Here is a 16,308-nt window from a genome sequence, read left to right on the forward strand (position 1 = left end):
CCAATCAGGGATTTGAACCTACCTTCTTGTCTAGTTTCTTGGTGTTGGGTTTGTCGCTGGCTCCGCCCCCTGAGCAGTCAAAAAACTCTAAGCGAGCGATGCCGTTTTGACTGGCTGGGTAGAGGACAAACCAGTTCTTCTTCCATTTCTGATGGAGGGAGAGAGACGAGAGGGAGAAAGACTGATGTTACAAATGATCAGTTATTCAAGCCAACTACTAAAATGGAAACAACTTTTAGGAGAGTAAAACTGTTTGGTAACCTCAGTCAGTACTAACCAAATTAATGTGTTCATCAGTAAATAAATTACTATAGTTAATTCTATCTAGATCACTAGGACACTAGTGATCTATATGAGAACACAGAACAACCCTTGAGGGGAAATCTGCAGAAGGCCTTAGTGGTATACAGGAAGTGGTATACAGGAAGTAGGAACGTTTAGAGGCCTGTACTCAAGTCCCTAAGAGAAAGTCTAATCAGTCATACACACACACACAGTCTCTCAAACAGGTGGTTGAAGACCTATTCAGAGAATGGAACCTCCAATTGGGCCATCTATAACAAGAGGAAGTACCAGCTAACATCACGGAGTCCCTTCCTGTTCAGAGACACACAGTGTGTCCTCAGTAAACACAGGAGGTGACTAACTAGGAGTGTGTGTGTGTGTTTGTGCGCGCGTGCGTGCGCACGTGCGTGCGTGCGTGTGTGTGTGTGTGTGTGTGTGTTTACATTCTGCCTAGAGTGTAAACAAATTAGGTGGCCCTATGTCATAATCTCATTGCCTTATTTACAAAATATTGAGCTAATGTTTAGACTCTTAACAAACAGGAATGGATATGTGAGAGAACGGTCTGACAGAGGCTTGACCTTTCTACAGACAAGCTCTTTACATGTTCAAATGTCACTGCTCACGACATGCAAATAACAGGTCAACTCTAAGGCATGAGCCTGACAGAGAGAGAGAGAGGAGAGAGAGGGGGAAGAGAGAGAGGGGGAGGGAGAGAGGGAGAGAGAGAGGGGGAAGAGAGAGAGAGAAGAGGAGAGAGAGAGGGGGAGAGAGAGAGGGGGAAGAGAGAGAGAGAGAGGGGGAAGAGAGAGCGGGGAGAGAGAGAGAGGGAAGAGAGAGAGGGGGAAGAGAGAGAGAGGGGGAAGAGAGAGCGGGGGAGAGAGAGAGAGGGAAGAGAGAGAGGGAAGAGAGAGAGGGGGAGAGAGAGGGTGGGGGAGAGAGAGGAGAGAGGGAAGAGAGAGAGGGGAGAGGGGGAAGAGAGAGGGAAGAGAGAGAGGGGGAGAGAGGGGTGGGAGAGAGAGAGGGGGAGAGAGAGGAGAGAGGGGGAGAGGGAGAGAGAGAGGGGGAAGAGAGAGCGGGGAAGAGAGAGGGGGAGAGAGAGAGGGGGAAAGAGAGAGAGAGGGAGAGAGAGGGGGAAGAGAGAGAGGGAGAGAGAGGGGGAAGAGAGAGGGGGAAGAGAGAGAGGGGGAAGAGAGAGCGGGGAAGAGAGAGAGGGGGAGAGAGAGAGGGGGAAGAGAGAGGGGGAGAGAGAGAGGGGAAGAGAGAGCGGGGGGAGAGAGAAAGGGGGAAGAGAGAGGGGAAGAGAGAGGGGGAGAGAGAGGGGGGAGAGAGAGGGGGAGAGAGAGAGAGAGAGGGAGAGAGGGAGAGAGAGGGGGAAGAGAGAGAGAGGGAAGAGAGAGAGAGGGAGAGAGAGAGAGGGGAAGAGAGAGAGGGGGAAGAGAGAGAGGGGGAGAGAGGGGGGGAGAGAGAGGGGAAGAGAGAGAGGGGAAGAGAGAGCGGGGAGAGAGAGAGGGAGAGAGAGAGAGGGGGAAGAGAGAGAGGGAGAGAGGGGGAAGAGAGAGGGAGGGGGAAGAGAGGGAGAGAGGAAGAGAGAGGGAAGAGAGAGACTGACAGAGAGAGAGGGGGAAGAGGGAGAGGGAGAGAGAGGAGGGGAGAGAGAGAGAGAGAGAGGGGGAGAGAGGGAGAGAGGGGGAAGAGGGAGGGAAGAGAGAGAGAGAGGGAAGAGAGACTGACAGAGAGAGAGGGGGAAGAGGGAGAGGGAGAGAGAGGAGGGGAGAGAGAGAGAGAGAGAGGGGGGAGAGAGGGAGAGAGGGGGAAGGGGAGGGAAGAGAGAGACTGAGAGGGGAAGAGAGAGAGAGGGGGAAGAGAGAGAGAGAGGGGGAGGGGGGAGGGGGAAGAGAGAGAGGAGGAGGAAGAGAGAGAGAGGGAGAGGGGAAGACAGAGAAGGAGAGAGAGGGGGAAGACAGAGAAGGAGAGAGAAGGGGAAGAGTTCGAGGGAGGAGATGGAGAGAGGGAGGGAAGAAGAGGAGAGAGAAAGAGAGATAGAGGGGGGAAAGAGGGGTCAAAGTGAATATGTTCGGGCCTAAATGACATCAGTGATGGAGAATACACAGAGACACCCACACACACACACTCACAGACACACATAGACACACCCACACTCACACATAGACATACACACTCACACAGTGTTGTCTCACATAACAATCTTAAAATGAATGCAGTAATGTACAGTGTATTCTGAAATTATTCAGACCCCTTGACATTTCCCACATTTTGTTACGTTTAAGCCTTATTCTAAAATTGATGAGGAAAAAAATAACAATTTAATCAATCTACACACAATACCCCGCAATGACATCACAATACCCCATAATGACGTCACAGTACCCCATAATGACAAAGCAAAAACAGGTTTGGATATTTTTAGCAAATTTATTACATATAAAACTGAAATATCACATTTACATAAGTATTCAGACCCTTTACTCAGTACTTAGTTGAAGCACCTTTGGCAGCGATTACAGCCTCAAGTCTTCTTGGGTATGACACTACAAACTTAGCACGCCTGTATTTAGGGAGTTTCTCCCATTCTTCTCTGCAGATCCTCTCAAGCTCTGTCAGGTTGGATGGGGAGCAACACTGCACAGCTATTTTCAGGTCTCTCCAGAGATGTTCAGTCGGGTTCAAGTCTGGGCTCTGGTTGGGCCACTCAAGGACATTCAGAGACTTGTCCCGAAGCCACTCCTGCATTGTCTTGGTTGTGTGTTTAGGGTCATTGTCCTGTTGGAAGGTGAACCTTCACTCCGGTCTGAGGTCCTAACCTGCTCCTGAGCACTTTCATCAAGGATCTGTCTGTACTTTGCTTCGTTCATCTTTCCCTTGATCCTGACTAGTCTCCCAGTCCCTGCCACTGAAAAACATCCCTACAGCATGATGTTGCCACCACCATGCTTCACCGTAGGGATGGTGCCAAGTGTCCTCCAGACGTGACGCTTGACATTCAGGCCAAAGAGTTCCATCTTGGTTTCATCAGACCAGAGAATCTTGTTTCTCATGGTCTAAGAGTCTTTAGGTGCCTTTTGGCAAACTCCAAGCGGGCTATCATGTACCTTTTACTGAGGAGTGGCTTCCGTCTGGCCACTCTACCATAAAGGCCTGATTGGTGGAGTGCTGCAGGTTCTCCCATCTCCACAGAGGAACTCTGGAGTTCCATCAAAGTGACCATCAGGTTCTTGGTCACCTCCCTAAACAAGGCCCTTCTCCCCGATTGCTCAGTTTGGCCGGGCCGCCAGCTCTAGGAAGAGTCTTAGTGGTTCCAAACTTCTTCCATTTAAGAATGATGGAGGCCACTGTGTTCTTGGGGACCTTCAATGCTGTAGAAATATTTTAGTACCCTTCCCCAGATCTGTGCCTCGACACAATCCTGTCTCTGAGCTCTACAGATAATTCCTTCGACCTCATGGCTTGGTTTTTGCTCTGACATGCACTGTCAACTGTTTGACCTTAAATAGACAGGTGTGTACCCTTCCAAATCATGTCCAATCAATTGAATTTAACACAGTTGGACTCCAATCAATTTGTAGAAACATCTCAAGGATGATCAATGGAAACAGGAAGCACCGGAGCTCAATTTTGAGTCTCATAGCAAAAGGTTTGAATACTTTCCGAATGCTCCAGCAAGTGGCTCTGGGTAGAGCGTCTGCTAAATGACTCAAATGTCAATATAACTGCCGCTGAGACAGAAACCAGGGGACAGGAAGTGTGTGGGATAATTACCCAGGAGCCTCTGCTTCCTCCTGCCTGCAGCTGTGTATCCCTTCTTGCGCGCACACGCACGCACACACACACACACACACACACACACACACACACACACACACACACACACACACACACACACACACACACACACACACACACACACACACACACACACACACACACGTGAGATCAGATCACTGTAACTATATAAAAATGAAATACTTAAATTATAATGTAATACCTGTATTATATAGCATTGGTGCATATAGCCTACTGTATAATCTGTAGGTATAATCTGTAGGTAATCTGTAGGTAATCTGTAGGTATAATCTGTAGGTAATCTGTAGGTAATCTGTAGGTATAATCTGTAGGTAATCTTTAGGTATAATTTGGTGTCTCTGCATGCAGTATCCTGGTATGTTGTGTTGACATGACGATACTAAATGAACGAGCCAGCAGCACCAAATAAGGCAACGGTACAAGCATCAACCGCTAATACTGAATGGAAATTATGCAAATGAACTGATAGAGAGAGAGAGAGAGAGAGAGAGAGAGAGAGAGGACATGGACTTCCTCAAACCTGTGTCCTTTTAAAATAAATCATGTGTGTGTTTTCCGCTTTCTGCAGCTGCATTTCTCCAAACAAAAAGAGACTCACATTTACCTTTAACAAACTGTAATATCTCACGTCTCTCCCGCCCGGCTATCAATCACATTTCATAGTGTAGAGTGGAGGGTGTTATAGTGTAGAGTGGAGGGTGTTATAGTGTAGAGTGGAGGGTGTTAAAGTGTAGAGTGGAGGGTGTTATAGTTATAGTGTAGAGTGGAGGGTGTTATAGTGTAGAGTGGAGGGTGTTATAGTATAGTGTAGAGTGGAGGGTGTTATAGTGTAGAGTGGAGGGTGTTATAGTGTAGAGTGGAGGGTGTTATAGTGTAGAGTGGAGGGTGTTATAGTGTAGAGTGGAGGGTGTTATAGTGTAGAGTGGAGGGTGTTATAGTTATAGTGTAGAGTGGAGGGTGTTATAGTGTAGAGTGGAGGGTGTTATAGTGTAGAGTGGAGGGTGTTATAGTATAGAGTGGAGGGTGTTATAGTTATAGTATAGAGTGGAGGGTGTTATAGTGTAGAGTGGAGGGTGTTATAGTGTAGAGTGGAGGGTGTTATAGTGTAGAGTGGAGGGTGTTATAGTTATAGTGTAGAGTGGAGGGTGTTATAGTGTAGAGTGGAGGGTGTTATAGTGTAGAGTGGAGGGTGTTATAGTGTAGAGTGGAGGGTGTTATAGTTATGTATACAGTGGAGGGTGTTATAGTGTAGTGGAGGGTTGTTATAGTGTAGAGTGGAGGGTGTTATAGTAATAGAGTGGAGGGTGTTATAGTGTAGAATGGAAAAAAAATAGTGTCTGGATACACAGTGTAGAGTGGAGGGTGTTATAGTGTAGAGTGGAGGGTGAATGAGTGTAGAGTACAGAGCAGCATAGTTATAGTGTAGAGTGGAGATGATATAGTGTAGAGTATATTATAGTGTAGAGTGGAGGGTGTTATAGTGTAGGGTTAGGGTGGCTAGTGATAGTATAGAGTGGAGGGTGTTATAGTATAGAGTGGAGGGTGTTATAGTATAGAGTGGAGGGTGTTATAGTGTAGAGTGGAGGGTGTTATAGTGTAGAGTGGAGGGTGTTATAGTGTAGAGTGGAGGGTGTTATAGTGTAGAGTGGAGGGTGTTATAGTGTAGAGTGGAGGGTGTTATAGTTATAGTGTAGAGTGGAGGGTGTTATAGTGTAGAGTGGAGCTAGTGATAGTGTAGAGTGGAGGGTGTTATAGTATAGATGGATATAGTGTAGAGTGGAGGGTGTTATAGTGTCATGGAGGGTGTTATAGTATAGAGTGGAGGGTGTTATAGTATAGAGTGGAGGGCCTTATAGTGTAGAGTGGAGGGTGTTATAGTGTAGAGTGGAGGGTGTTATAGTATAGAGTGGAGGGTGTTATAGTGTAGAGTGGAGGGTGTTATAGTGGCTAGAGTGGAGGGTGTTATAGTATCCTTGAGGGTGTTATAGTATAGAGTGGAGGGTGTTATAGTGTAGAGTGGAGGGTGTTATAGTGTAGAGTGGAGGGTGTTATAGTATAGAGTGGAGGGTGTTATAGTTATAGTGTAGAGTGGAGGGTGTTTAGTTATAGTATAGAGTGGAGGGTGTTATAGTATAGAGTGGAGGATGTTATAGTGTAGAGTGGAGGGTATTATAGTGTAGAGTGGAGGGTGTTATAGTGTAGAGTGGAGGGTGTTATAGTATAGAGTGGAGGGTGTTATAGTAGCCCGTGGAGGGTGTTATAGTGTGATGGAGGGTGTTATAGTGTTTTGAGTGGAGGGTGTTATAGTGTAGAGTGGAGGGTTTATAGTGTAGAGTGGAGGGTGTTATAGTTATAGTGTAGAGTGGAGGGTGTTGTAGTATAGAGTGGAGGGTGTTATAGTGTTGAGTGGAGGGTGTTATAGTGTAGAGTGGAGGGTGTTATAGTGTAGAGTGGAGGGTCTTATAGTACTAGTTCCAGGGTGTTATAGTATAGAGTGGAGGGTGTTATAGTTATAGTGTAGAGTGGAGGGTGTTATAGTGTAGAGTGGAGGGTGTTATAGTGTAGAGTGGAGGTGTTATAGTTATAGTGTAGAGTGGAGGGTGATAGTGTAGAGTGGAGGGTGTTATAGTGTAGAGTGGAGGGTGTGTAGTTATAGTGTAGAGTGGAGGGTGTTATAGTATAGAGTGGAGGGTGTTATAGTGTAGAGTGGAGGGTGTTATAGTTATAGTGTAGAGTGGAGGTGTTATAGTATAGAGTGGAGGGTGTTATAGTATAGAGTGGAGGGTATTATAGTGTAGATGGAGGGTGTTATAGTGTGAGTGGAGGGTGTTATAGTTATAGTGTAGAGTGGAGGGTGATTGTTATAGTATAGAGTGGAGGGTGTTATAGTGTAGAGTGGAGGGTGTTATAGTGTAGAGTGGAGGGTGTTATAGTGTAGAGTGGAGGGTGTTATAGTATAGAGTGGAGGTGTTATAGTATAGAGTGGAGGGTGTTATAGTGTAGAGTGGAGGGTGTTATAGTGTAGAGTGGAGGGTGTTATAGTTATAGTGTAGAGTGGAGGGTGTTATAGTGTAGAGTGGAGGGTGTTATAGTGGTAGAGTGGAGGGTGTTATAGTATAGAGTGGAGGGTGTTATAGTGTAGAGTGGAGGGTGTTATAGTGTAGAGTGGAGGGTGTTATAGTATAGAGTGGAGGGTGTTATAGTGTAGAGTGGAGGGTGTTATAGTGTAGAGTGGAGGGTGTTATAGTATAGAGTGGAGGGTGTTATAGTTATAGTGTAGAGTGGAGGGTGTTATAGTTATAGTATAGAGTGGAGGGTGTTATAGTATAGATGTGGAGAACAGTTATAGTGTGAGTGGAGGGATTATAGTGTAGAGTGGAGGGTATTATAGTGTAGACACCGGAGGGTGTTATAGTATAGAGTGGAGGGTGTTATAGTATAGAGTGGAGGGTGTTATAGTGTAGAAAGGGTGTTATAGTGTAGAGTGGAGGGTGTTATAGTATAGAGTGGAGGGTGTTATAGTGTAGAGTGGAGGGTGGCATGTTATAGTGTAGAGTGGAGGGTGTTATAGTATAGAGTGGAGGGTGTTATAGTGTCTGCTGAGTGGAGGGTGTTATAGTTATAGTGTAGAGTGGAGGGTTCTACTTTGTAGTATAGAGTGGAGGGTGTTATAGTATAGAGTGGAGGGTATTATAGTGCAGAAGTTTGGGTGTTATAGTGTAGAGTGGAGACACCTTATAGTTATAGTATAGAGTGGAGGGTGTTATAGTTATAGTCTAGAGTGGAGTGGAGGGTGTTATAGTGTAGAGTGGAGGGTGTTTCTAGTTTAGTGTAGAAGGGTGTTTAGTGTAGAGTGGAGGGTGTTATAGTGTAGAGTGGAGGGTATTATAGTATAGAAGTGGAGGGTGTTATAGTATAGAGTGGAAGGTGTTATAGTATAGAGTGGAGGGTTTATAGTGTAGAGTGGAGGGTGTTATAGTGTAGAGTGGAGGGTGTTATAGTTATAGTGTAGTGTGGAGGGTGTTATAGTGTAGAGTGGAGGGTGTTATAGTGTAGAGTGGAGGGTGTTATAGTATAGAGTGGAGGGTGTTATAGTATAGAGTGGAGGGTGTTATAGTGTAGAGTGGAGGGTGTTATAGTGTAGAGTGGAGGGTGTTATAGTTATAGTGTAGAGTGGAGGGTGTTATAGTGTAGAGTGGAGGATGTTATAGTTATAGTGTAGAGTGGAGGGTGTTATAGTGTAGAGTGGAGTGTTTATAGTTATAGTGTAGAGTGGAGGGTGTTATAGTTATAGTATAGAGTGGAGGGTCTTATAGTGTAGAGTGGAGGGTGTTATAGTTATAGTGTAGAGTGGAGGGTGTTATAGTGTAGAGTGGAGGGTTTATAGTATAGAGTGGAGGGTTATAGTTATAGTGTAGAGTGGAGGGTGTTATAGTGTAGAGTGGAGGGTGTTATAGTGTAGAGTGGAGGGTGTTATAGTTATAGTGTAGAGTGGAGGGTGTTATAGTGTAGAGTGGAGGGTGTTATAGTGTAGAGTGGAGGGTGTTATAGTTATAGTGTAGAGTGGAGGGTTTGAGTTATAGTATAGAGTGGAGGGTTCCTTATAGTGTAGAGTGGAGGGTGTTATAGTGTAGAGTGGAGGGTGTTATAGTTATAGTGTAGAGTGGAGGGTGTTATAGTATAGAGTGGAGGGTGTTATAGTGTAGAGTGGAGGGTGTTACAGTGTAGAGTGGAGGGTGTTATAGTGTAGAGTGGAGGGTGTTATAGTGTAGAGTGGAGGGTGTTATAGTTATAGTGTAGAGTGGAGGGTGTTATAGTGTAGAGTGGAGGGTGTTATAGTTATAGTGTAGAGTGGAGGGTGTTATAGTTATAGTATAGAGTGGAGGGTGTTATAGTGTAGAGTGGAGGGTGTTATAGTGTAGAGTGGAGGGTGTTATAGTATAGAGTGGAGGGTGTTATAGTATAGAGTGGAGGTGTTATAGTGTAGAGTGGAGGGTGTTATAGTGTAGAGTGGAGGGTGTTATAGTTATAGTATTCTTGGAGGGTGTTATAGTGTAGAGTGGAGGGATGTTATAGTTATAGTAGTTCTTGGAGGGTGTTATAGTGCAGAGTGGAGGGTGTTATAGTTATAGTGTAGAGTGGAGGGAGGGTGTTATAGTATAGAGTGGAGGGTGTTATAGTATAGAGTGGAGGGTGTTATAGTATAGAGTGGAGGGTGTTATAGTTATAGTGTAGAGTGGAGGGTGTTATAGTGTAGAGTGGAGGGTGTTATAGTATAGAGTGGAGGGTGTTATAGTGTAGAGTGGAGGGTGTTATAGTTATAGTGTAGAGTGGAGGGTGTTATAGTGTAGAGTGGAGGGTGTTATAGTTATAGTGTAGAGTGGAGGGTGTTATAGTATAGAGTGGAGGGTGTTATAGTATAGAGTGGAGGGTGTTATAGTGTAGAGTGGAGGGTTTATAGTTATAGTGTAGAGTGGAGGGTGTTTATAGTTATAGTGTAGAGTGGAGGGTGTTATAGTTATAGTGTAGAGTGGAGGGTGTTATAGTGTAGAGTGGAGGGTGTTATATAGTGTAGAGTGGAGGGTGGATAGTTATAGTGTAGAGTGGAGGGTGTTATAGTGTAGAGTGGAGGGTGTTATAGTTATAGTGTAGAGTGGAGGGTGTTATAGTGTAGAGTGGAGGGTGTTATAGTTATAGTGTAGAGTGGAGGGTGTTTATAGTGTAGAGTGGAGGGTGTTATAGTGTAGAGTGGAGGGTGTTATAGTGTAGAGTGGAGGGTGTTATAGTGTAGAGTGGAGGGTGTTTATAGTGTAGAGTGGAGGGTGTTATAGATAGTGTAGAGTGGAGGGTGTTTATAGTGTAGAGTGGAGGGTGTTATAGTGTATAGGGTGTTAGTAGAGTGGAGGGTGTTATAGTTATAGTGTAGAGTGGAGGGTGTTATAGTGTAGAGTGGAGGGTGTTATAGTGTAGAGTGGAGGGTGGAGGGTTTATAGTGTGTAGAGTGGAGGGTGTTATAGTTGGAGGGTGTTATAGTGTAGAGTGGAGGGTGTTATAGTTATAGTGTAGAGTGGAGGGTGTTATAGTGTAGAGTGGAGGGTGTTATAGTTATAGTGTAGAGTGGAGGGTGTTATAGTTATAGTATAGAGTGGAGGGTGTTATAGTGTAGAGTGGAGGGTGTTATAGTGTAGAGTGGAGGGTGTTATAGTTATAGTAGAGTGGAGATAGTGTAGAGTGGAGGGTGTTATAGTTATAGTATAGAGTGGAGGGTGTTATAGTGTAGAGTGGAGGGTGTTATAGTGTAGAGTGGAGGGTGTTATAGTGTAGAGTGGAGGGTGTTATAGTTATAGTGTAGAGTGGAGGGTGTTATAGTGTAGAGTGGAGGGTGTTATAGTTATAGTGTAGAGTGGAGGGTGTTATAGTTATAGTATAGAGTGGAGGGTGTTATAGTTATAGTGTAGAGTGGAGGGTGTTATAGTTATAGTGTAGAGTGGAGGGTGTTATAGTGTAGAGTGGAGGGTGTTATAGTGTAGAGTGGAGGGTGTTATAGTTATAGTAGAGTGGAGGGTTATAGTTATAGTTATAGTATAGAGTGGAGGGTGTTATAGTGTAGAGTGGAGGGTGTTATAGTGTAGAGTGGAGGGTGTTATAGTTAGAGTGGAGGGTGTTATAGTGTAGAGTGGAGGGTTATAGTGTAGAGTGGAGGGTGTTATAGTTATAGTGTAGAGTGGAGGGTGTTATAGTTATAGTGTAGAGTGGAGGGTGTTATAGTTATAGTAGAGTGGAGGGTGTTATAGTGTAGAGTGGAGGGTGTTATAGTGTAGAGTGGAGGGAGGGTGTTATAGTTATAGTGTAGAGTGGAGGGTGTTATAGTGTAGAGTGGAGGGTGTTATAGTGTAGAGTGGAGGGTGTTATAGTGTAGAGTGGAGGGTGTTATAGTGTAGAGTGGAGGGTGTTATAGTGTAGAGTGGAGGGTGTTATAGTTATAGTAGAGTGGAGGGTGTTATAGTGTAGAGTGGAGGGTGTTATAGTGTAGAGTGGAGGGTAGTTATAGTGTAGAGTGGAGGGTGTTATAGTTATAGTGTTATAGTGGAGTGGAGGGTGTTATAGTGTAGAGTGGAGGGTGTTATAGTGTAGAGGAGGGGTGTTATAGTGTAGAGTGGAGGGTGTTATAGTTATAGTGTAGAGTGGAGGGTGTTATAGTGTAGAGTGGAGGGTGTTATAGTGTAGAGTGGAGGGTGTTATAGTGTAGAGTGGAGGGTGTTATAGTGTAGAGTGGAGGGTGTTATAGTGTAGAGTGGAGGGTGTTATAGTGTGTAGAGTGGAGGGTGTTATAGTTATAGTGTAGAGTGGAGGGTGTTATAGTGTAGAGTGGAGGGTGTTATAGTTATAGTGTAGAGTGGAGGGTGTTATAGTGTAGAGTGGAGGGTGTTATAGTGTAGAGTGGAGGGTGTTATAGTGTGTAGAGTGGAGGGTGTTATAGTGTAGAGTGGAGGGTGTTATAGTTAGAGTGGAGGGTGTTATAGTTATAGTGTAGAGTGGAGGGTGTTATAGTTATGGAGTATAGTGTAGTGGAGGGTGTTATAGTTAGAGGAGGGTGTTATAGTGGAGTGTTATAGTGTAGAGTGGAGGGTGTTATAGTTATAGTATAGAGTGGAGGTGTTATAGTGTAGAGTGGAGGGTGTTATAGTGTAGAGTGGAGGGTGTTATAGTTATAGTGTAGAGTGGAGGGTGTTATAGTTATAGTATAGAGTGGAGGGTGTTATAGTGTAGAGTGGAGGGTGTTATAGTGTAGAGTGGAGTGTTATAGTGTAGAGTGGAGGGTGTTATGGAGGGTATAGTGTAGAGTGGAGGGTGTTATAGTTATAGTAGAGTGGAGTGGAGGGTGTTATAGTTATAGTGTAGAGTGGAGGGTGTTATAGTTATAGTATAGAGTGGAGGGTGTTATAGTGTAGAGTGGAGGGTGTTATAGTTATAGTATAGAGTGGAGGGTGTTATAGTATAGAGTGGAGGGTGTTATAGTATAGAGTGGAGGGTGTTATAGTGTAGAGTGGAGGGTGTTATAGTTATAGTATAGAGTGGAGGGTGTTATAGTGTAGAGTGGAGGGTGTTATAGTGTAGAGTGGAGGGTTTATAGTTATAGTATAGAGTGGAGGGTTATTATAGTATAGAGTGGAGGGTGTTATAGTTATAGTGTGGAGTGGAGGGTGTTATAGTTATAGTATAGAGTGGAGGGTGTTATAGTGTAGAGTGGAGGGTGTTATAGTTATAGTGTAGAGTGGAGGGTGTTATAGTGTAGAGTGGAGGGTGTTATAGTTATAGTGTAGAGTGGAGGGTGTTATAGTGTAGAGTGGAGGGTTATAGTTATAGTGTAGTGGAGGGTGTTATAGTTATAGTGTAGAGTGGAGGGTGTTATAGTGTAGAGTGGAGGGTGTTATAGTTATAGTGTAGAGTGGAGGGTGTTATAGTTATAGAGTGGAGGGTGTTATAGTGTAGAGTGGAGGGTGTTATAGTGTAGAGTGGAGGGTGTTATAGTTATAGTATAGAGTGGAGGGTGTTATAGTGTAGAGTGGAGGGTGTTATAGTGTAGAGTGGAGGGTGTTATAGTTATAGTGGAGAGTGGAGGGTGTTATAGTAGTGTATAGTGTAGAGTGGAGGGTGTTATAGTTATAGTGTAGAGTGGAGGGTGTTATAGTGTAGAGTGGAGGGTGTTATAGTTATAGTGTAGAGTGGAGGGTGTTATAGTGTAGATGGAGGGTGTTATAGTGTAGAGTGGAGGGTTATAGTTATAGTGTAGAGTGGAGGGTGTTATAGTGTAGAGTGGAGGGTGTTATAGTGTAGTAGTGGAGGGTGTTATAGTGTGTTATAGTTAGAGTGGAGGGTGTTATAGTTATAGTATAGTGTAGTGGAGGGTGTTATAGTTATAGAGTGGAGGTGTTATAGTTAGAGTGGAGGGTGTTATAGTGGAGAGTGGAGGGTGTTATAGTTATAGTATAGAGTGGAGGGTGTTATAGTTATAGTGTAGAGTGGAGGGTGTTATAGTTATAGTATAGAGTGGAGGGTGTTATAGTATAGAGTGGAGGGTGTTATAGTAGTGTAGAGTGGAGGGTTATAGTTATAGTATAGAGTGGAGGGTGTTATAGTTATAGTATAGAGTGGAGGGTGTTATAGTTATAGTATAGAGTGGAGGGTGTTATAGTGTAGAGTGGAGGGTGTTATAGTTATAGTGTAGAGTGGAGGATGTTATAGTTATAGTATAGAGTGGAGGGTGTTATAGTTATAGTATAGAGTGGAGGGTGTTATAGTGTAGAGTGGAGGGTGTTATAGTTATAGTATAGAGTGGAGGGTGTTATAGTGGAGGGTGTTATAGTTATAGTATAGAGTGGAGGGTGTTATAGTATAGAGTGGAGGGTGTTATAGTTATAGTATAGAGTGGAGGGTGTTATAGTGTAGAGTGGAGGGTGTTATAGTGTAGAGTGGAGGGTGTTATAGTTATAGTAGAGTGGAGGGTTATAGTTATAGTATAGAGTGGAGGGTGTTATAGTTGGAGGGTATAGTGTAGAGTGGAGGGTGTTATAGTTATAGTATAGAGTGGAGGGTGTTATAGTTATAGTAGAGTGGAGGGTGTTATAGTTATAGTGTAGAGTGGAGGGTGTTATAGTGTAGAGTGGAGGGTGTTATAGTTATAGTATAGAGTGGAGGGTGTTATAGTGTAGAGTGGAGGGTGTTATAGTGTAGAGTGGAGGGTGTTATAGTTATAGTGTAGAGTGGAGGGTGTTATAGTTATAGTGTAGAGTGGAGGGAGGGTGTTATAGTTATAGTGTAGAGTGGAGGGTGTTATAGTTATTATAGTAGTAGAGTGGAGGGTGTTATAGTGTAGAGTGGAGGGTGTTATAGTTATAGTGTAGAGTGTGGAGGGTGTTATAGTTATGGAGTGTTATAGTATAGAGTGGAGGGTGTTATAGTTATAGTGTAGAGTGGAGTGGAGGGTGTTATAGTTATAGTATAGAGTGGTGTAGAGTGGAGGGTGTTATAGTGTAGAGTGGAGGGTGTTATAGTTATAGTGGAGTGGAGGGTGTTATAGTTATAGTGTAGAGTGGAGGGTGTTATAGTTATAGTAGGGTAGAGTGGAGGGTGTTATAGTTATAGTATAGAGTGAGGGTGTTATAGTTATAGTATAGAGTGGAGGGTGTTATAGTTATAGTATAGAGTGGAGGGTGTTATAGTTATAGTAGAGTGGAGGGTGTTATAGTTATAGTAGAGTGGAGGGTGTTATAGTTATAGTGTAGAGTGGAGGGTGTTATAGTGTAGAGTGGAGGATGTTATAGTTATAGTATAGAGTGGAGGGTGTTATAGTATAGAGTGGAGGGTGTTATAGTTATAGTGTAGAGTGGAGGGTGTTATAGTTATAGTATAGAGTGGAGGGTGTTATAGTGTAGAGTGGAGGGTGTTATAGTGTAGAGTGGAGGGTGTTATAGTGTAGAGTGGAGGGTGTTATAGTGTAGAGTGGAGGGTGTTATAGTGTAGAGTGGAGGGTGTTATAGTTATAGTGTAGAGTGGAGGGTGTTATAGTTATAGTGTAGAGTGGAGGGTGTTATAGTGTAGAGTGGAGGGTGTTATAGTTATAGTGTAGAGTGGAGGGTGTTATAGTTATAGTGTAGAGTGGAGGGTGTTATAGTGTAGAGTGGAGGGTGTTATAGTGTAGAGTGGAGGGTGTTATAGTTATAGTGTAGAGTGGAGGGTGTTATAGTTATAGTGTAGAGTGGAGGGTGTTATAGTGTAGAGTGGAGGGTGTTATAGTTATAGTGTAGAGTGGAGGGTGTTATAGTTATAGTGTAGAGTGGAGGGTGTTATAGTGTAGAGTGGAGGGGTGTTATGGAGTTTATAGTGTAGAGTGGAGGGTGTTATAGTTATAGTGTAGAGTGGAGGGTGTTATAGTAGTGTAGAGTGGAGGGTGTTATAGTTATAGTATAGAGTGGAGGGTGTTATAGTTATAGTGTAGAGTGGAGGGTGTTATAGTGTAGAGTGGAGGGTGTTATAGTGTAGAGTGGAGGGTGTTATAGTTATAGTGTAGAGTGGAGGGTGTTATAGTTATAGTGTAGAGTGGAGGGTGTTATAGTGTAGAGTGGAGGGTGTTATAGTTATAGTATAGAGTGGAGGGTGTTATAGTGTAGAGTGGAGGGTGTTATAGTTATAGTGTAGAGTGGAGGGTGTTATAGTGTAGAGTGGAGGGTTATAGTTATAGTGTAGAGTGGAGGGTGTTATAGTGTAGAGTGGAGGGTGTTATAGTTATAGTGTAGAGTGGAGGGTGTTATAGTGTAGAGTGGAGGGTGTTATAGTGTAGAGTGGAGGGTGTTATAGTTATAGTGTAGAGTGGAGGGAGTGGAGTGTTATAGTTATAGTATAGAGTGGAGGGTGTTATAGTGTAGAGTGGAGGGTGTTATAGTTATAGTGTAGAGTGGAGGGTGTTATAGTTATAGTAGAGTGGAGGGTGTTATAGTGTAGTGGAGGGTGTTATAGTTATAGTGTAGAGTGGAGGGTGTTATAGTTATAGTGTAGAGTGGAGGGTGTTATAGTTATAGTGTAGAGTGGAGGGTGTTTATAGTGTAGAGTGGAGGTGTTATAGTGTAGAGTGGAGGGTTTATAGTGTAGAGTGGAGGGTGTTATAGTTATAGTGTAGAGTGGAGGGTGTTATAGTGTAGAGTGGAGGGTGTTATAGTTATAGTGTAGAGTGGAGGGTGTTATAGTGTAGAGTGGAGGGTGTTATAGTTATAGTGTAGAGTGGAGGGTGTTATAGTGTAGAGTGGAGGGTGTTATAGTGTAGAGTGGAGGGTGTTATAGTGTAGAGTGGAGGGTATTATAGTGTAGAGTGGAGGGTGTTATAGTGTAGAGTGGAGGGTGTTATAGTGTAGAGTGGAGGGTGTTATAGTGTAGAGTGGAGGGTGTTATAGTGTAGAGTGGAGGGTGTTATAGTTATAGTGTAGAGTGGAGGGTGTTATAGTGTAGAGTGGAGGGTGTTATAGTGTAGAGTGGAGGGTGTTATAGTGTAGAGTGGAGGGTGTGGATAGTTATAGTGTAGAGTGGAGGGTGTTATAGTGTAGAGTGGAGGGTGTTATAGTGTAGATAGTGGAGTGGAGGGTGTTATAGTGTAGAGTGGAGGGTGTTATAGTGTAGAGTGGAGGGTGTTATAGTGTAGAGTGG

At 43.8% G+C, this 16,308-nt stretch overlaps 1 protein-coding gene across 1 annotated transcript in view; it reads right to left on the bottom strand.

The window, feature by feature from the left end:
• dok1b (docking protein 1b) overlaps positions 1–16,308 on the bottom strand; it is a 46,298-nt gene that overhangs the window by 19,635 nt on the left and 10,355 nt on the right. Inside the window, exon 2 of the mRNA XM_042329402.1 lies at positions 23–148. Coding sequence (XP_042185336.1) covers positions 23–148 — 126 coding nt within the window. The remainder of the gene's footprint in view (positions 1–22; positions 149–16,308) is intronic.

The sequence above is a fragment of the Oncorhynchus tshawytscha genome, linkage group LG10 (assembly GCF_018296145.1).
Source record: "Oncorhynchus tshawytscha isolate Ot180627B linkage group LG10, Otsh_v2.0, whole genome shotgun sequence".
NCBI classification, from domain to species: domain Eukaryota; kingdom Metazoa; phylum Chordata; class Actinopteri; order Salmoniformes; family Salmonidae; genus Oncorhynchus; species Oncorhynchus tshawytscha.